The following is a 21,825-nucleotide window of genomic DNA, read 5'->3' on the forward strand; positions in this document are numbered from 1 at the left end:
GAGTGTGCACCGCAGCACAGCTCCAGCTCGAAGTCTGAGGAGTCGGCGAGTGACGATGATTGAGCGTTATGGCGACTCTGCCATGTCGTATGCTGCGATAAACGGTCTTCTTTCGCCAATTGTTACGTTGCTCTTACTCGAAAAAAAAAGGGAAATTACGAGGAGGAGGAGACAAAGGGGAGGAAAGACAGAGAGGTTAGCCATGTGTAAGTACCGGCTGGCTACCCTGTTCTGGGAAAAGGGAATAAAAGGAGAAAGAAGAAGACGAGGGAAAAAATGGAAACCAGAAAATTCGCACAGTAACGCGGTGCTATACACGCTACAGCATTCAAAGGCGGTCGCACAATTCGCATGTCCTTAAAAACTTCAGCAAAGCCCTTAAGGCCTGGAGTGCCGAAGCCTGTCTGGACCAGTGTCCTAGAGCTTTTTCCTCTGTAAAGGGGCGATGACCTCGTGTTCGACTGGGTGAAGACCATTTGGCAGAACCGACCAGGCGCCAAACGGTCATTTTTGGTCATTTTTGGTCTTGTATTTATTGCTGTATTTTGTGTTACAACTTGTATTTAACATTTTTCAATTTTGCTAATCCTGTTCTTTTTGCATATATTATGTATTCGCCCCTCCTGCTTGGGCCTACTGTAGGCCTGCAGTATGTTCTAAATAAATAAAATAAATAAATAAATAAATTGTCCAGTTTTTCGAGCGCGTTCACGAGCACTTTTCTTGCAACTTGCAATTACACATGGCGTGTATCCCAATGGGTATTTGAACTCCTGTGGAGGTCCACTGGACTACCGCTTCTGGATATCTTGGTCATCCGTAGGACGTGCGCAGATCGCATAAGGGAGTACGGTAGACATCCGCATGACTACCAAGCGCATATATTAATTGGCAGTCCGAGGGGTGTGCCGCGAATGTCTGGAACGGATGTACGGATGTTCCACGGACGCAAGAATTCGTTTATGTTTTCATTGCTAAACGCCCGTCAGACATATATACCTACGACGAACCGTGGACCATTAAAGGATGTCTACGGGTTGGTCATTTTTATTTATAATCGACTGAATTGCACTGGTGCAAACATTAGCCTTCTGTAGAATCTGTGCTGCAAAGATGATATGTGGTGTTGACATATACCAATGAACACACAACTTGCACCCATGAAACACAGCTAGGGTCCAAAAGCAAGCTGTTTACATAAAATGGACGGACAATCACTTTCACATATATTTCTGTTCGTTTCCATGAAGAAAATGTGATTTAATACATAGAGAGCGGCTAGTATTGCAAGTGTTACAAGCACTCAAACACAGAACTGGTCACGAGACAACATACTACAAACCTATAAAATTCAGAGAAAGTGTGCATGCGACAGTCCTGCGTTATAAGTGCTAACAACTTAATTAGCACAAACTATGACAAAGGCTGCAGGTAACAGCTTTTACAGCACTATCATAATGTTTCCACCCCCCAAGTGCTGCAAGGGTTAAATGAGATCACAGAATATAAGGGTATCTACCAAGCATCACTATCAGTAATATATCTTTAGAAGAAAACAAGGTGGGCGGGACTAGGCATAACCCTCAATGTACAAAGTCCGGCTCGGGACATGGGCGAAATGTCCAGCACGAATGGCCTATAGTAAAGGACGTCCGCAAGAGGATAAGAAGTGGATTTTAAAATTATTCCGATAATTATATCCCCTGGATGACCCCAGGACGACTGCTCTTGGACATTGGGATCTTATCCGGGCGTCCAAGGGAGTTTCAGTGCCCATTGGGATGAGCCGCACCCTGAAAATTGGCCTTCGTAGCTTAAACAAAAATGTGCAGCCCTTACACGCGTTTATACTGCATGCAGCAGGATTGAATATTTAGTTGGCATTGCTTAGTAACATAATTGAAATCTTTTCCTAATTGACTAGTTCTTCCAGAGAAAAGCTCCTATAGTCCGGACGACAGCAGTGCATCATGCACCGAAGCTATCAATATAATAACATATAGAGGGTGTTTTTCAAGCTACACCAAATCTTTAAAAATTGTCCCTCACAGCACAGTTCTAACCCTTGATCTAAATTACTCATTGAGGTGGTCATTATACTTCTACGAGAAATGAAAATGGCTAACAAAGTAATTACCATAATTAGGATAATTAACTGTTCTTTTTCAAAAGCGCAAAGTACAAGGACGAGACGAGTGCACATACACAGCGCTGAGATAATTAACATTTTCATTAATTACAGTACATACGAATTGTATAGCTAGTGAGTATGCGAGGCATATTGACTTAGAATGACTATTGAGGGTGTCACGGCAACGAACTGGGCCGATGTCGAAGGCTGGCCGAAGCGACTGGACGCCAAGTGCGCCTTCTCGCACGAATCATCTGGAAAGCGACGTAAAAGCATTGGGACGATCCGGAAAATAGCCACAGATGAATCCAGAGCTTGGACCCTAACATATATGAAATTTAGGCTACCACCAAAAATTAATCGTAGGTGTGCCACTCTTCTGCACAGACTTAGGCTGTGGGTGGCGTTTGCAAGCGGGTACAGGCGGGTACGTGTACTAGCTAATGTGACGCACCGAGTCTCCAGATTGTGAGCTGTAACATCTGAATACATAATAATATATATAGGATGTGCGCTAAAGAAGTTGACCAATGATCTTGCGTGCATCGACAGCCCACCGTTGTTGCAGGATATTATTTTAGGGCCTTGGCAAGACGTTAAATCTAGGTTTAATGGGCCACCCAGGTCTTGACTTTTTTTTAATTAGTACGAGTATGGGGTTGAGTAGACCAAATTGCTTGTTATATGTTTTGAATCATCTTCTGTCATCGCCGTCAACCATAATGCTCCTCTTTCTCATCCTCTTACCTTTCCCCAGCGCAGATTAACATGGCTAGATGAACGCACCTCAGGCCAACCTCGCTGCTTTGCACATCATCAAGCTTTCTCTCTTGGGGATGAGTATACCGGTTTCGAGATATGCCCCGTCAAACTTGCCGTATAAAAATGCACTGTTGATCCACTTATTTTTTAAAGAAAACGATGTTTTGTTCATTCGAATACAAAAGTACCTGGAACACCAAATGCATTTCTTCGGACACTTTCATAATTATTATCCCGAAACTATAGCCTCGCCTGCGCAACCACCAGCGCTAATCCTGTTCTCGTGGCTCTACATATCGCTGCCTTCATTTAACTTCAATTATTTACGGCTCCTCTTTCACCCTGCGCCAGTTGCTCCGCCTAGGTAAAGTTTTTATCTATGATATTAAAACACCCTTACGAGCACTCAAAGCGCACTGCATGGCATCAGCTAGGATTACGGGTCGCGCGATAGTGATCGATCTGCCCAGGCACTGCTCTGCTCTGCCGTTTACCATGCCAACGGCCCGGTGTAGAATGCTACTTAGAAAAAAAAAAAGGCATCGAATCGGTGGGTCCATTGCTGTGCGGTTGGCAAACCACGATGCCAACTGTTTTATTCAACAATGAGAAGTAAAAACACAATCGTGTGAAACTTGAGCGAAAAAATAAGGCAGCAGTAAATAAGCACAAGATCTTCTTTTAATGTTAAACGAGAGTAAAGGTGCTGGCAGCCGCCTTTCGCGCTTCGTCATAGTGGCATAGAATCGAGCGGAAGGCCTGGCTACAAAATTGTGGCCACGCTATAATCATACATAAACGCTTATAGCATAAACGCTTGGGAAATGTACACCGTGTGAAATTGCTTTGTCTGACGCATAGAGTCTTTTACAATAATTATTGTATGAAACTCTGTGATCTGACTGACATGACGTTTTCCGCCGACCCTGAGGTGCGAGGTCGTCGACCGCGTCGCAGTGCAAGTGACGGTTTCGGTTTCGAAATCGTCGTCCATCTGTGGTTGGTCGTTCCCCTCGACATTGCCCCTCGATCACTTCGCCGTCGTGTTGTCGTATGTGCCGTGCCTCGTTTACTTGGCGCGAGTCTCGTTACTTCATGTTGTGAGTAGCTGTGAATTGTGGATCGCAGCGTATTTTGCTTGGTTCGAAGCTACTGCCAGCGTTGCTACTGTAAAGCGTGGCTATATAGCGTAGTGCTACGGTTGTGCTTTTGATCGTTGTAAATCTGACCCCTGAGTCTACTCAAAATGGTGAGCCGTTCTTACTTTGCGTATCTTAACAAATAGCTGTTTCAATAGTACTTGTCGTTTGCTAAGTTCGCCACTTCTCACTTTTCTTGTCACCTCTTTAAAAGTTTTTCTGTTGAACTATATAAATCGCTGTGGAGTGTAAAGGTTGAACTGGCATGCGCTTGAAACGTTACGGCCAAGGAAGTAACAGCACCTCACCCATCGAGTGTTTGCTTTCTCTATTCAAGTACAAGATTTCTACTTGAATGAGCGCAGCTTAAGACGTCAAGCCGGAAAAAATGGGCTGCCTCGTCATAGCGCAAGGGCTTCATGAATGACCAGATATGTAGCTGCATTTGGGAAATAACACAGCCCGTATCGAGTGATTGCCATATAATCTAATGTCACGTACAGCAATTCAAGCAGAGTATAGCTAATAATACTGACTCTTGTTCGACGGCACCTCCAATAGGAAATCTTTTTCGGCCTGTTCACTTCGTTTAGGCCATTTTTCTTTCTCTTGGAATTGTCAAAACAGATGGCACATTTATTTCCTCACCCATGAGGGAATGATGGGGGGTGATCTGACGGTATCTGCACGGTTGTCAAAGTGACAAGAGAGGGGGTCATGTACAACACGTCAAAATTAAATTTAAGTAAAGGTACATTGCAGTAAGTACCCAGCACCAATTAAAAACGCACGATATCAATCCGGTACCAAAAAGAAAAAGCGAGAAAATCAGATGAGAACTGTGGTGAAGGTAGCGCTCTGTTTTGAAAAGCTATACCTGATACTGTAAAGTCCGTCATATAACATTCCAGTTTGTTGTGCCTGCTAGGATTCAGTGATTCTTTGTTGCAATGATTCTGTTTGTTCCAAATATTCCCTATTTTGTTCAACCTTCGTGCTTGTTGGAGTATAGCTTGTATTTTACATTTTCGTCATACAGTCTTGTCTATTTAGTGCAAGCCAGCAGCTTTGGCTAATTGCAACTGCATATATAAATTTTATTTCAGAACAGGTTGCAATGCCTTCGCCAGTATTGCACAGCCAAGAAGTTGTTTCCACCTGTCATGACACCGATGCTACCACCTGGTACCTTCAAGAACAAGGTTGCCATTGTCACTGGTGGTGGCACTGGGATTGGCAAGGGAATGACCGAGATGTTTGCACAGCTTGGAGCCAGCGTTGCTATAATGAGCAGGTATATCAGCCTATGAATTGTACCGTTTCAGATGGGTCCACAGTATGCCTAGATTTGTTCAAGCGCTTTCAGATAATTTCCCTGAGTCTTGTGCTCAAATTCTACTTGATAATAGGGCACGGATCGAGGAGTATTTTTGATGACTTGTTCTCTACCATTTCCTTCCTAAACTTCCATTGTCTACTGTCCCATAAAAGCCACAATCAAGTACTTTCACTGTGCCTCTGTGTTAGGTATTTAGTCTCAGTTTTTTACTGTTTAATCCTGTCAGATGCTGTTCTCCATTTCTAGCAAAACTTCTTTTTATCCCTCTCTACTCCTTCTCTATGTAACCAAATAAGACCAAATGACAAGGTTGTTGTGAAAAAAAAAGTGGTTTATTTTTAAGACAGTTTACACAAATGTGTATAAAGTGTCTCAATCGTCATGAAACTGGCATAGGGGTTTTAGTTGTGAAATTGAAAGAAGCAACTCCACTTGGTGAGGCACAGTAGCACCTGCCACTTCATGCAAAATATTCTCAACCAACCCTTGCATCCTTCAGAGTTACATCTGGACGAATCTGCTTGTTTCACAAGCTTCATGCCAGTGCTGAATGGCATCATATTGGGCATCTGCGTTGGGCTGTTGAATGTGCATTTTCCTCGAGAAGTTCGGGTGGCAGGTATTGAAATTCATGTGATGGTTTTCCTTGGTTCCTTGCACTTGGCACAGGTGTAATGAGTGCCTCTGCAACCTATAAAAAAATGAATAAATTATGGTGTTTTACGTGCCAAAACCACCATCTAATTAAGCGGCATGTCATAGTGAGAGACTCCAGAATAATTTGGACCACTTGGGGTTCTTTAACGTGCACTTAAATCTAAGTACACCGGTGTTTTCGCACCCTGACCAAATGTGGCCGTCGTGGCTGGGATTTGATCCCGCGAGCTGTGCTTAGCAGCCCAACACCACAGCCACTAAGCAGCCATGGTGGGTTACCACAGCCCGTAGTCAGAAGTGCATCAAGACTTGGATCTTTGTCCTCCATCCTTCTGGGTGACCTTTGATATACAGTAAAGAGCTTTCCTACTTCTTCAGATTTGCTGATGTTTGCGAATGTCTGGAGACTGTGCAAGTTTGCCCTCCGGTGTGCTCAAATAAAATACCATGTGTTAGTATGCAGCTTCCCAGCTCCCATCTCCTCTTCCAGAAGTTTGGGCACATACCTTTCAAAGTAGTTGTATGGAGTATACAATTCACTTTACTGTCAGTGAGGTCGCTAAACACTGTCTTAGGTGGAGTAAAATATTGTTTCCTTCTCTATTGTAAGTTTCTCCGCACCTTGTCTGAAGAAGGCATTTCTCGGAGTGATGCATCCAGCAGCTTATTTTCACCTTTGCACACAGAAAGCTTCATGGCCAACTTCACCTTTGTCGCTTTCACCAAAATCTTATGTGTTATTGGAAGCAGTGTCCTCTAGCAATGTCGTTTCCTCTGAATGTGGCGTCACATTGTGGGACCTTCCAGTATGTTGCACAGGATACACATAAGGTCCCTGAGTAAGAAAAATAAACAATAAAGAACCAACGCATGTGGTCGGTTATTACACGAGGATTGAATGGGGGTCACTTCATGTCCATTGTTGTGCTTTGTACACATTTGTGACCATGCACTATTTCTGCAGCTGCTAGAGCACTCTTAGAAGCAAGGCAATATACTTTGTTGTAAGTACAGTCTCAAGAATGTCACACATTTGACAAAATTTGTAAATGTTGCTGGGCATTGGAAAAAAAAAGCAGAAGAAAAATATTTGCGCTTACCTGCTTACGTTGCTACATAAGTGACCACGCTGTTAGTTTTGACACATATTTAATGCTTCTTTAGTCAGATGGCACTGCAAATGTGCAGATTGCCAGAGCAGAAGCACAAGATTCGGGTAAATTAAAGAAAGACACATAGTGCTGAATGAATCTGCTGTTATTAAATGCATTTTTGTGTACATAGTGTTGCGAAGGGTTAATTTAAACATTAGTATTATTTGCAGAACATTACATTTATCCTTCATGTTCTGTTATTTATCATTGCCCCCCACTCCTCTGTGTCTATGCTTCAAGTACGATCTACCCATGCTATGTTGATATAGTCTGTCACTTGCCATTAGACTGTGTAAAACTGTTTATCAACCAATGTTTTGTTTACATAAAGAGGCTGAGGGAGCATGACCATTCATTAATAGCTGCCTTCTGCTTGCATTGCTAAGTACTTTTATGAAAGTGGCTGCTGACCAGTTTTCAGGCCTTTGCGGTTCTTTCCAGGGAAGGAGGAAAGAAAGAAACAGTCTCAACTGCGAAACCCATCAAGGCATTTCATATAAGAGAATTTAAAGATGTACATGTCAACAAGTGATTGTTGTTTCTGTTTAACAAAGCATTTGCATGCCTCTGAGGCACCCATCTCTTCATTAGCTGTTATTACTTTCGTCGTTTTATCTTGTACATTTTTAATGCTCAGAGTTGTACCAGTGCTGTTAATGTAGGAGGGGCCAGGGGCCTGTGTATTTCATAATGTTCCACTTTAAAGCAAATCATACATTTTGCTCCAATATTACCAGAGGAAATTACAGCACCACCGTCTACGTGAGTTTCCCCATGGGTGTTGTGCTATGAGGGTAATGGTGGTGTGGCACGTCTTGAATGTGATTTGGCCTAAAACATGGTCAGCGCTGCGCAAGTAAAGCTTTCTTATAATGAAACCATGATAACAATATATTGCAACAAGTAAACAAAAAAACATGATTGAAACCAGTGTTTGAGGTATGTCTCAAAAGCTTCTGCAGTATGTTTAAGGATATTAATTTTATAAGCGTTCAGATACATCAATGTGGTAACCTTCAAGATACTCCCAATTATACACAATACGCTGTTTCCACCTCTTCTTCCATTGCTGGAAGCACCCTTTGTTGTCCTCTTCTGCTAAGCACTCCAGCGGCAATGTCGTTTCCTTTTTATTGTCACATCCCCAAATTTCGCCCCTGGAGCACCAGTTTGCTCTGGGGAGAAAAAAAAAAGTTGCAGGGGGCTAAATCCGGTGAGTAGGCACGATTAACCAGCATACCGATAGAATTGCATGCCAAGAATTCATAAACTACCAGTGCAGAGTGCACAGGGAAATGATCGTGGTGCTATATCCAACACCCCTCTTTCGACAAATTTGGTTGAACTCCAATCTTTCAGGTGCTTCAAGACCTTCATGTAGAGAGCTACATTCACAGTTTGACCTTCAAGTCATGGCACTCAACTCCATGGCAGTCAAAAAACACAACACGACTTTAATTTTTGCTTTGTTTTACCACACGTTTTTTGGCCTTGGCTCATCTTCCTTTTTGCACTTCTTGCTCTATCTTCAGCTTCATGTCATATTCCTAAATCCAAGTTTCGTCCTTAGTGACAACTTTTTGCGAAAATTCGTCACTGTCATTTTAAGTTGTCCAATCAACATTCTTTTCATTGCAACTTTTGCTCAGGTGTCAGCAGTTTCAGCACCATCTTTGTGCAAATCTTTTTCATTCATCTTTCATGTCATATCTTTTTTCATGTCATATTCCTAAATCCAAGTTTCATCCTTACTGACAACTTTTTGTGAAAATTCGTCACTGTCATTTTAAGTTGCCCAATCAACATTCTTTTCATTGCAACTTTTCCTCAGGTGTCAGCAGTTTCAGCACCATCTTTGTGCAAATCTTTTTCATTTACAAATTGTCAGTCATAATCCAATGAACGGCCTACTTTCCCAGACCAAGTGCTTCTGGTAGCATTCTAAAAGTCATTCGGCAGTCACTGAGCACAAGACAATGCACACGATTGAATGTTTTCATCTTCATATGAGGCGGAAGTGTTCTGATCTTCCATTGTCGTTGGGGTATTCACAGCCTTCCTGAAAGCAAAGAACCCACTTGAGCACAGTTCTTCCCTTTAAAGTATACTTTCCATAGGCATTTTGCGACATTTAATGAATTTCTGCCCCATTCTTGCCCAATTTCTCAAGAAATTTAAGATTGATCCTCTGTTCATTTATGTCTATTTCGACAAAAGCTAAAGATGGGCTGCGAAAAACGTGCACTCATAAAATTCACTCATTTAGTACAGCAAAACGAGGATTGTACTAGAAGGTCAACCAGGTCCTTTCGAGTGGGAAGAGCAGTACCACTGCACCCTCTCTCACTGTTGATGCGAAGGCGCCAACTGGCACATTGAGCGAAAAAGCCAGCGTATGTTATCTGTAGCAGCAAAACGGAACCTAACTTCCTGTTGGTTACGACGTCACGAGCATGCCTCAGCGGAGCAGAGTGGATGAAAGGGAACACCTGCTGCAGCGGTAGTGTGTCAGGTGTTGCGCGAGGGGAGAGGGCATCTCTGTGATGCCACATCACCCTCGCTACTCAGCAAGGCCAAATAAAGAAAACGTCAAGTGTTGCAACGCGCTCGCTTGCCTGCAAAGAGTTCATAACTTGAAGGACTGCTTAGTGGCGTTCAATTGGACAATAATGCTTTCGCATTCACAACTCATAAGTGCTTAGGTGTCCTAGTATTTTTTTTTTTGCTCACACACTGCATTAACTTATGGGACAGTCTGTTATAGTGAGTGCAGGCATTCTTGTCTTTCCTCCAGCTTTCGTAGTGTACTGGTGATGTTAACGTTCCAGAGATGTGCTCACTCTCCTGTATGTCCTGATGTGCATGCTGACATTTAAATAAAAAGTGTTTTAACATAACACTACACCAAATACTGCATTTTACATGCTGCTATGGTAGAGACTGAATTGCGTATAACAGGTGGAATTCTGTTCACCTGACGCATTTGGTGTTCTGGCTCCCCGAGAAAGATCTGAATCTAAAGCCCCCAGTTCTCAACATTTCATATATATGACACTGCATTGCCACCTTTCTTCCTAGTGGAAGGAACATTATCATAAAAGTCACTTGCCAGCTGCACTTGTCATTGTCTGTCATCTCTTGCCTGTCCCGTCTTCAACTGTGCAGCTTTGAAGAATGCAAGTCACACTGTTGTGCTCAATCTGTGTGATACGTTACTCAGTGTGGTTTGGGTTTCATCTGTCGTATCTTGCCAAAACGGAATACCTATGTAATGTTTACAATGCCCATCTATATATTTCCTTTACAGGAAACAAGAAGTCTTGGACAAAGCTGCCGAGGAGATTTCTTCAAAAACAGGCAGCAAAGTAAACATTCTTACTTCATCACAATTTTTATGCCAGTGCACATATGACAGGCTTATTGTGATTTATTAATATTGTTGCGTGTGGAAAGACACAGACAGAAGAGGCTATTTACAGGCTATTTACACTGGAGCCAGGCAGCCAGGCTGACACTCGCTCGCGCCAAGCGCACCGACCAACTTCGTCGTCGTTCTCGCGGCGGCTCGTTCCTTGAGCATCGCTTGAGCATATCGTAATACTACCCCTGGCGGCAAAAGCATCGTCACGGTGCTGTTAAATATCCAAGGCGCGTGGAGAGTTGTAGGGCTTGAGTCTGGCGAGGTGGACGATGTCACTGGTTGTCACAGCGGAGGACGTAGTGGGCGTGGCTAAAACGATTTCATAGGTGACATCGGTCACTTTGCGGAGCACGTGATATGGGCCTGTGTAACAAGAAAGGAGTTTTTCACATAGGCCAACTTTATGCGAAGGTGACCAAAGCAACTCGAGGCTGCCGGGCACAAAATGGACATCACGGTGACGGAGGTCGTAGCGTTGCTTCTGCTTGTCTTGAGACACTTGCAGACGACTGCGCGCAAGTTGGCGAGCGTGGTCAGCATGGGCGATTGCATCACGGGCATAAGCGCTAGTTGAAGCTGTGGCGGACGGAAGCACAGTGTCCAGTGGTAGCGTTGGTTCGCGGCCATACAAGAGGTAGAATGGGGAAAAGCCAGCAGTTTCGAGACGGGAAGAGTTATATGCAAAGGTAATGTAAGGTAGAGCCAGGTCCCAGTCACGGTGTTCGTCTGAAACGTATTTGGATAGCATGTTCGTAAGGGTGCGGTTCAAGCGCTCAGTAAGGCCGTTCGTTTGGGGGTGGTAGGAGGTGGTAAATTTGTGCCGTATTGATCAGGCACGCATGATGTCGTCAATGACTTTGGCCAAAAACGTACGGCCACGGTCTGTTAGCAATTGATGCGGAGCACCATGCATCAAAATAATATCACGTAGAAGGAAGTCCGCAACATCAGTTGTGCAACTGGTCAGAAGAGCACGGGTTACGGCGTAGCAGGTCGCGTAGTCCACCGCGACTGCAACCCACTTGTTTCCTGATGTAGATTCCGGAAATGGGCCGAGAAGGTCTAAGCCGACACGATGAAAGGGCTTGGCAGGAATGTCGAGCGGCTGCAGGTAACCAGCGGGGAGCTGGGAAGGCTTCTTGCGTCGTTGGCAAACTTCACAAGCGGCGACGTAACATTGTACGGAACGGGCAAGACCAGGCCAGAAAAAACGGCGACGTACACGGTCATAGGTTCGAGATACGCCGAGATGCCCTGCCGTTGGTGCGTCGTGGAGCTCTTCTATAACGGTGGAGCGGAGGTGTTTAGATATTACAAGTAGGAACTCAGAGCTGTCTGGATGAAGGTTACGACGGTACAGAGTACCGTCGCGGAGGACGAAGAGGCGTAGAGTAGCATCGGCCGGAGAGTGCTCAAAACGGTCAATGAGTGCTCTGATGCAGGCGTCACGGCGTTGCTCGTCGGCGAAATGAAGCAGCTGTGATACAGAGAATATGCAAGAAGCACTGGCAATATTAGAGGAGTCAGAGTCGTCAACAGGGTAACGCGACAAGCTGTCAGCGTCTTGGTGCAGGCTGCCACTCTTGTACACCACGGAATATGAAAATTCTGTAGCCTCAAAGCCCATCAACCAAGCCGACCTGTAGGATCTTTTAGCGAAGAGAGCCAGCAGAGAGCATGATGGTCAGTGACTACGGAGAAACGGCGATCGTAAAGGTAAGGACGGAACTTCGCAACCGCCCAGACTACAGCAAGGCATTCTCGTTCCGTAATGGAATAGTTGCGCTCCGATGTTGTGAGGAGGCGGCGGCTTGCATAAGCAATTACGCGATCCTGGCCACGTTCACGCTGGGCTAAGACGGCACTTACGCCATGACCGCTGGCATCTGTACGCAATTCTGTAGGGGCATCAGGGTCGAAGTGGGCGAGAATGGGTGGTGAGGAGAGAAGAGTAACGAGACGAGGGAAGGCGGCGGCTTCTGCAGTACCCCACGAGAATTGTGCGCCTTTCTTCAAAAGATTAGTGAGGGGTCTAGCAATTGCCGCAAAATCTTGAATAAAACGATGAAAGTATGAGCATAGCCCTACAAAACTTCGAACGTCTGCGGCTGTCTTCGGAACCGGAAACTCTCTGACAGCGCGAGTTTTGTCGGGATCAGGCTGTACTCCGGAAGCATCAACGAGATGGCCCAGAAGAGTAATTTGCCGGTGGCCAAAACGACATTTGGACGAGTTAAGTTGCAGCTTCGCCTTTCGAAATACATCAAGTATAGTTGTGAGATGTTCAAGGTGAGTGTCGAACGTTGGCGAGAAGACGATGACGTCGTCGAGGTAGCAGAGGCATGTGGACCATTTGAAACCTTGGAGCAAGGAGTCCATCATACGCTCGAAGGTGGCAGGGGCGTTGCCTAATCCAAACGGCATTACTTTAAATTGGTATAGGTCGTCAGGTGTGATGAACGAGGTTTTTTCTCAGTCCATATCGTCAACAGCAATCTGCCAGTATCCCGAACGAAGATCAATAGACGAGAAATAGCTGGAACCGTGCAGGCAGTCAAGGGCGTCATCTATACGTGGGAGCGGGTAGACGTCCTTCTTAGTAATGTTGTTCAGATGACGGTAGTCTACACAGAAGTGCCATGTGCCGTCCTTCTTAACCAACACCAGAGGTGACATCCAGGGACTCAAAGAAGGCTTAATGATGTTTTTATTGAGCATTTTGTTGACTTCGTTTTGAATTACTCGGCGTTCTGACGCAGAAACGCGATACGGTCGTCGGTGAATAGGCGTAGCATCGCCAGTAAGAATACGATGCTCGACCGCGAGCGTCTGGCCTGAAGGGCGATCGTCGATGTCAAAAATATCTTGGTAGGGCGATAATACTTGGCAAAGCTCTTCAGCCTGCGCCGAGGACAGGTCTGTCGCAACCATTTTCTTTATATTGGGATCGGCACCCGAGGCTGGCGCGAGGGGCCTGCTAAGCTCGCGAAAATCATCGGTCGATAACGCTGCCACGTATTGGTTGCCGAGACAATCAACGGTGGCAAGGCAAATACCTTGCAGTAGAATTTGCTTTGCCAATCCAAAGTTACAGACATGTATTCGAGTGCGGTTCCCAGTAATATTAAGTATATTGTAAGGCAGTGTAACGTCATACCTTATTGTAATGTCGGGCAGAGGAGTGACGAGGTACTCGCCATCAGGAACTGGTGGGAAAGACAACAGTTCAATGTAGGCTATTGACTTTGGCTGCAGGCAAAGAAAACCAGTGGGACGTAAGCGGCAGTGGGGTGCGTCAGAAGGTTCTGCGAGCATCGGCAACTCAAGGCGAAGGGTACTGGAAGAGCAGTCAGTAAGAGCAGAATGTGCGGAGAGAAAATCGAGGCCGATGGGTGCAATGAGCAATTACGGTGAAGAGGACAGGAGTGTGGCGGCCGGCGATGCTGACGCGTGCCGTACACATGCCGATGATAAGCACAGTAGCGCCATCCGCAACGCATACGACGCGGGCCGACGCTGGGGTGAAGAGCTTTTTGAGTCGTCGTCGGAAGGCAGCACTCATAATTGAAAGATGTGCTCCTGCATCGATGAGTGCCGTGACAGGATAGCCGTCAACCTCAAGAAGGTTTCGGTTCGTGGGTAACGTGAGCAGAGGATTTGAGGGCAGGGTCGATAATTCAGCTTCACCTCCAGAAGCTGCAGTGCCTAGTTTTCCGGCTGGATCCGGGAGGCGATAGGCGACGAAGAGAAGCGACGGGGTTGGGGCGAACGAGACTGATGGTGTCGAGGTGAGGGCGAGCGGCTGTACCGAAGGTTCGGAGCAGGAGCATCAGTGGCAGTGGATTCATGGCGGCTGGTATAGGGAACGGAAAGTCCAAAGGTGCGGGAATAAGCGGCGGTGTATGTCCGAGGAGTTGGTGGCCATCGGTTGCGGTAGTGACGAGCGACGTGGCCGATGCGACAGCAGTAAAAGCAGATTGGCCGGTCATCAGGGGTATGCCAAACGGACGGGTTGCGGCGAGATGTGGCGGAAAAAGACTGCCGAGGACGAGGAGGGCCGCTAGAGAACTGGGGAACGCTGGGTTGAGACATGGAACACACAGAGTTCAGACCCATGTTCTGAAATTCCTGTCGGACGACGGCCTGGATCATCGCAATGGTGGTTGCTGGCGGATCGGGAGGCATCGTGGAGAAAGCTGGCGGACAGGTGGCCTCGAGTTCGCGGCAAACAATAATGGTGACGTCGTCACAGGTGGTGGTCTGACGTGGGCGACCCTCACATGTCGACGTAGCAGCAGTGTTGGTTAGCCGTGTGATGTGGTGTGTCATACAGCGGCTCTTAGCTTGCTCAAGGCGACGGCATTCTTTGATGATGGCGTCGATAGTCGAGACGTTGCCGAAAACAAGCAAATTAAAAGCGTCGTCGGCGATGCCTTTTAGAATATGTGACACTTTATCGGCTTCGGACATACCATCGTCAGCTTTGCGGCATAGAGCTAAGACGTCGAGGATGTAGGAAACGTACGGCTCCGTAGATGACTGTACACGAGACGCAAGAGCCTTTCTCGCAGCAGCCTTGCGCCCAATGGGGTCGCCGAACAGTTCCCGTAGCTTCTCTTTGAAATTGTCCCAACTGGTTATCTCGTCGTCATGCGTTTGGTGCTGCACGCGTGGGGTGCCGCTGAGATAAAAGATGACATTGGCGAGCAAAATCGTTGGGTCCCACCTGTTATTAGCACTAGCGTGTTCGTAGAGTTTGATTCAGTCGTCAACATCCTGGCCCTCCAGGCCAGAGAACACACCTGGGTCGCGATGTGGGGCGTCCGTGACGATTGGAGCAGTGGGACATGCCGAAGCCATTGCAGAGGTGGGCGCGTCACCGGGAGGCATGGTGACAAGCTCGGCGTGCCGACCACTTCTGAGTTCTGTGGTGAGGACGGGGATCGCTGACCTCCACCAGAATGTTGCGTGTGGAAAGACACAGACAGAAGAGGCTATTTACAGGCTATTTACACTGGAGCCAGGCAGCCAGGCTGACACTCGCTCGCGCCAAGCGCACCGACCAACTTCGTCGTCGTTCTCGCGGCGGCTCGTTCCTTGAGCATCGCTTGAGCATATCGTAATAATATTGTCACATATGTTTTGTCAGGTTGAACATGATAAGTGTCATCATACTTATGTTGTGAGCTTGCAATATAAGGGTATTTGTGCATCTCAAGTGCAGTAACCACACGTAGACAAAAGAAAGTATTGCATCACATTCTTGAACTTGTGCGGTTATCTTGATGTAATCTTGAGTGTACAATGACACACCTATAAATATGCAACAGTGCAATAGCCACATCATTTGATCCAAGAACTGCCGCCAATCACACTTGTAGCTACAGCTACCTCTGAGTTGTACCTTGGTTTAGAAGGGAAAAGCTTGCCCAATTAAGAAAGAATTTCCGTTCAAGTTGATTGGTTGTTGACTGGCCAGCGCTTACCCCTGCCGCGTGATAATATACAGGGTGTTCCACATGACTTGAGCCGAACATTAAATATATGCAAATGCCATATAGTTGGACAGAACCAAGGCAGTGTTGTTTGCCGTCGCTTGGAGACACTTAGATTATTTTCTGCATTCTGCCTAATTGCTAGTCTTAACTAATTAATCAACTTCTCAAATATTTTAATTAGATGGAAACTGTCTGAGAAAATTGCAGAGCAACATGAAAAACTCTCGATACAGCTTTTTGTTGCTTAACACATGCTGCATAAAAGTGTCCTTTGAAGCATGAAAGAAGCCCGCGAATACACGTAAAGGACCTCGAGTGACGGGTTGTGCAGAAAATCACTCTCTTGATCTTGGAAGTTCAGCAACTTTTTGTTTTTGTGTAGGTGAAACCCCAAACTACTGGGGAACACAGTTGCAGGCTTGCTAGTTTCTTCGTCATTTTTCTTGCCACTGGAGAACTCCATTTCTGGTAGTTGTTGCACCCCTCCAGCAATTGCTTCACCAGAGGCACTTTCAGATCGACATCTATGCCATCAGCAGCAGCACTGGTTGCTGTAATGGCAGCCCAAAACCAAGTTGATAACCTCGCCAGAAAGCACAAAAATTGCTCCACACTGTTGGCGAGTATTCAGGGTAACATACCTAGAGTTAGTTTCCTAAGCCACTTCGGTCTGATCATATTAGTGAAGGATCAACTATATTCCTGGTTAGACATACCAAGATGTTGTAAGGAACTGGTGCAGGAATTCCAAGGTGGCGTCACCACCTGGTTTCCAGTTGTAGTGTATTCGGGCGTGTGATTACAACGTAAGGTTTAAAGGGCCTCTCACCAGGTTTGGCCATCCTTAACAAACTAGAATAGTGCATGCAGCGCACTGATAATCATGTCTTCAAAGTACAATGGCACTGTGCACTACCGAAAGCAGCTGAAGTTTCAAGCCAAACGGCATGCACCTTCCCTCTCGATGACGGCTTCCAGCCAGAGAGTCAATGTCCCATGCACAAATGCCTCTTCGCAGTGCGAGTTTCGTCACTCACCATCAGTAATAATCCAATGTGGAAGGCGCAACGCCACAAGAACAAGAAACGAGGCGGGACTTAAAGGGCAACTCCTGCGCTTTTTTAACCATGTGAGGATATTGTCATTTTCAAATGGCATTGACAGTCCTGTCATCCGTGGGGTGGTTAAATTTGATTAAAAATGCATCAATAATTTCAAATAACCGATAAATGAGACACCAAAACCGAAACGGGTAGCTCCTTTGTGTGATGTCGCGATGAGTCGATAACGTCAGGTCCTACACTGCCATAATGTAAATGTGCAGAATGTATGCTGAACACGCAGTGCACCTGACGCTAATGTCAAACAAGCGAAGCTGATGATGTCTCCTGACGACACGGGGAGCTTTTACAGATTTTCCACACTAGACAGCGGCGATTTCAGCGACAGTGGCAGGGTAGTCTCTGACGCCACAAACACAGGGTGGCCAGTAAAAAGTAATGAGTCAGGAATGCAACCAATCTTTAAAATTCATTTTCAGGAAAACTAAATGACGTGCAGCCATATTGTTTAGCATAGATAATCAGAGCGTAAAAGAGAATGTAATATATTGAAAACTTTATTGAGATCAGTGGACATAAAAAAATCACCGGAGTTGCCCTTTAATGCCGTGGTATGTCTCACAGCTCCAGTATGGGAGAAGGCAGGGAAGGAACACCACTTGGCAACTCTCTGTTGAGGCAGAGGGAGAGAGCATCCCCATAGGTACTGGCGCTCAACTCGTGGTGGCATGGCAACAGGATGGTTAATGTCACCTCTCTCCTCCATTAATGGACAGATATAAAGAAGTCTTTCAGTGAAAAACCTATGATATGGCGGTTTACCACTATCAGTGTATATAATGAAAATTTGTAATGGAGCCTGGTGGAGGGCCTTTTAAGGTACAGCATAAGGGGTAAGTTTGGTATCCGTGAGTGTCCTGCTGGATAGCCCAAGTACTACAGGTGATGAGCATCCCCTGAGGCATAGGAGCCAGGCACATAGGACCTGTTGAGGCGTTGGCACCGCCTCAGCCCATGCATTAAAGAAAACTTGTGCCTCTATGATGTCTTGTTCTGCAGATCTTGGCCGTTGCAGCAGACGTGAGAGACCCTTCTGCTGTAGCCGCAGCAGTGGACAGGTGCCTTGACAAGCTTGGCTTGCCCGACATTGTCATCAACAACGCAGCAGGGAACTTTATCAGCCCTACAGAGATGCTGTCCACCAATGCCTGGAAGACCATCGTGGACATTGTCCTCAACGGGACAGCCATTGTGACGTTGGATGTGGGGAAGAGGCTGATTGAGGCTGGGAAAGGTAAACACTCATTGATGGCAACTTCAGCACATCACCCACATCGCATGCCTTCTTGTTGCGGGAGAAGTGTTTGATTGCTGGTGCTGGGCGCCACCGAGCCCCTCACTTTGACCCGCGAGCAGGGGTGAGCAGCTCAATAACACTTTGAAAGCTTGAACTATGGCACAGAGGCAAGGAACTCGAGGGGGCAAGCAGTTCAGTGGATATTTGAAGCGTGGCACAAAGGCAACAACTACAGAAAAAGCCGGGGAGCACCCGTCAGAATGATAGGCATGTAGTGGGGCACCATAACATAGTGCCACACCAAGGCTTTTGGTTCTTCATGCCATGTTCCCAGCTGTGAGAAGTTCATTTAGACAAAGCAAGTTTTTCTGTAAGCTTGTGCTGCGTGAGATATGAGAAAAGCCCTTGTATTATCCTACATTGTTCTTCCATGCTGTTGTTCTTGCATGCTGTTGTTCTTGCATGCTGTTGCGCATGCATTCTACTGACAGAAGCTTGTAGCTCAACACTTGCACTTGCCTTATGCTCTGTCTGCACTTCATCAAATTTGCAGGATTTGATGGAAGCCACTCTGATTTGCTTAAGTCTGCAAAGATTTTCATGTTTTCTCCACCAGGTGCAAACTTCCTGGCTATTTCTGCAACCTACACAAAACATGGCTCTGGATACGTTGCGCCAAGTGCAGCAGCCAAGAGTGGCGTGGAAGCACTCATGATGTAGGTTGGCACCATTTCTTTAGGTCTGTTTTGTTGTTCCCATCCATCATGGTGGCTCAACACCTATCATGTTCTCTAAATAGGGAGCCTAAGACAGCCTCCCCCTCTGTAAAATGAACACATACCTTCGAGCACAATGAACACAGCAATCAAACCCCGGCCCTCAGTCCCCAGCAGCTGCGAAGCAACTGACCATGGCGGCGGTCAGACCTGCGACGCAGCAGAGGGTGCTAACAATCACTGGCTCCGGACAGGCCGCCATTGGAATATGAACCTGGCAACGTTTAACGCTAGAACGTTATCTAGTGAGGCGAGTCTAGCAGTGCTATTGGAGGAATTGGAGGGCAGTAAATGGGATATAATAGGGCTCAGTGAAGTTAGGAGGCCAAAAGTAGCATATACAGTGCTAAAAAGTGGACACGTCTTGTGCTACTGGGGCTTAGCGGAGAGAAGAGAACTAGGAGTCGGATTCCTGAATAATAAGAATATAGCTGGTAATATACAGGAATTCTATAGCATTACCGAGAGGGTGGCAGGTCTTGTTGTGAAACTTAATAAGAGGTACAAAATGAAGATTGTACAGGTCTATGCCCCTACATCCAGTCATGATGGCCAGGAAGTCGAAAGCTTCTATGAAGACGTGGAATCGGCGATGGGTAGAGTGAAAACTAAATACACAATACTAATGGGCGACTTTAATGCCAAGGCAGGTAAGAAGCAGGCTGGAGACAGGGCAGTGGGGGAATATGGCATAGGCAATAGGAATAGCAGGGGAGAGTTATTAGTAGAGTTTGCGGAACAGAATAATTTGAAGATAATGAATACCTTCTTCCGCAAGCGGGATAGCCGAAAGTGTACATGGAAGAGCCCGAATGGCGAGACTAGAAATGAAATAGACTTCATACTCTGCACTAACCCTGGCATCATACAAGATGTGGACATGCTCGGCAAGGTGCGCTGCAGTGACCACAGGATGGTAAGAACTCGAATTAGCCTAGACCTGAGGAGGGAACGGAAGAAACTGGTACATAAGAAGCCGATTAATGAGTTAGCGGTAAGAGGGAAAATAGAGGAATTCCAGATCAAGCTACAGAACAGGTATTCGGCTTTAACTCATGAAGAGGACCTTAGTGTTGAAGCAATGAACGACAATCTTGTGGGCATCATTAAGGAGTGTGCAATGGAAGTCGGTGGTAACTCCGTTAGGCAGGATACCAGCAAACTATTGCAGGAGACGAAAGATCTGATCAAGAAACGCCAATATATGAAAGCATCTAACCCTACAGCTAGAATAGAACTGGCAGAACTTTCGAAGTTAATCAACAAGCGTAAGACAGCTGACATAAGGAAGTATAATATGGATAGGATTGAACATGCTCTCAGGAACGGAGGAAGCCTAAAAGCAGTGAAGAAAAAGCTAGGAATTGGCAAGAATCAGATGTATGCATTAAGAGACAAAGCCGGCAATATCATTACTAATATGGATGAGATCGTTCAAGTGGCTGAGGAGTTCTATAGAGATTTATACAGTACCAGTGGCACCCATGACGATAATGGAAGAGAGAATAATCTAGAGGCATTCGAAATCCCAAAGGTAACGCCGGAAGAAGTAAAGAAAGCCTTGGGAGATATGCAAAGAGGGAAGGCAGCTGGGGAGGATCAGGTAACAGCAGATTTGTTGAAGGATGGTGGACAGATTGTTCTAGAGAAACTGGCCACCCTGTATACGCAATGCCTCATGACCTCGAGCGTACCGGAATCTTGGAAGAACGCTAACATAATCCTAATCCATAAGAAAGGGGACGCCAAAGACTTGAAAAATTATAGACCAATCAGCTTACTGTCCATTGCCTACAAACTATTTACTAAGGTAATCGCAAATAGAATCAGGAACACCTTAGACTTCTGTCAAGCAAAGGACCAGGCAGGATTCCGTAAAGGCTACTCAACAATAGATCATATTCACACTATCAATCAGGTGATAGAGAAATGTGCGGAATATAACCAACCCCTATATATAGCTTTCATTGATTACGAGAAAGCGTTTGATTCTGTTGAAACCTCAGCAGTCATGGAGGCATTACGGAATCAGGGTGTAGACGAGACGTATGTAAAAATACTGAAAAGTATCTATAGCGGCTCCACAGCCACCGTAGTCCTTCATAAATCAAGCAACAAAATCCCAATAAAGAAAGGCGTCAGGCAGGGAGATACGATATCTCCAATGCTATTCACAGCGTGTTTACAGGAGGTATTCAGAGACCTGGATTGGGAAGAATTGGGGATAAAAGTTAATGGAGAATACCTTAGTAACTTGCGATTCGCTGATGATATTGCCTTGCTTAGTAACTCAGGGGACCAATTGCAATGCATGCTCACTGACCTGGAGAGGCAAAGCAGAAGAGTGGGTCTAAAAATTAATCTGCAGAAAACTAAAGTAATGCTTAACAGTCTTGGAAGAGAACAGCAATTTACAATAGGCAGCGAGCCACTGGAAGTCGTAAGGGAATACATCTACTTAGGGCAGGTAGTGACGGCGGATCCGGATCATGAGACGGAAATAATCAGAAGAATAAGAATGGGCTGGTGTGCGTTTGGCAGGCATTCTCAGATCATGAACAGCACGTTGCCATTATCCCTCAAGAGAAAA

General features: G+C 45.9%; 1 protein-coding gene across 5 annotated transcripts in view; it reads left to right on the forward strand.

Moving 5' to 3' along the window:
• The first annotated feature begins 3,711 nt into the window (after positions 1-3,711).
• LOC135895825 (2,4-dienoyl-CoA reductase [(3E)-enoyl-CoA-producing], mitochondrial-like) overlaps positions 3,712-21,825 on the forward strand; it is a 45,909-nt gene continuing 27,795 nt past the window's right edge. Inside the window, exons 1-5 of one of the 5 annotated variants that reach the window (XM_070533701.1) lie at positions 3,712-4,142; positions 5,139-5,326; positions 10,490-10,547; positions 18,222-18,456; positions 19,076-19,175. In XM_070533701.1, the coding sequence (XP_070389802.1) occupies positions 4,140-4,142; positions 5,139-5,326; positions 10,490-10,547; positions 18,222-18,456; positions 19,076-19,175 (584 nt within the window). In that variant the 5' untranslated portion in view covers positions 3,712-4,139. The remainder of the gene's footprint in view (positions 4,143-5,138; positions 5,327-10,489; positions 10,548-18,221; positions 18,457-19,075; positions 19,176-21,825) is intronic. The other 4 variants (XM_065424026.2, XM_065424025.2, XM_065424028.2 and 1 more) reach the window with 4 other exon arrangements.

This window comes from Dermacentor albipictus, chromosome 2, assembly GCF_038994185.2.
Source record: "Dermacentor albipictus isolate Rhodes 1998 colony chromosome 2, USDA_Dalb.pri_finalv2, whole genome shotgun sequence".
Classification (NCBI taxonomy): Eukaryota; Metazoa; Arthropoda; class Arachnida; order Ixodida; family Ixodidae; genus Dermacentor; species Dermacentor albipictus.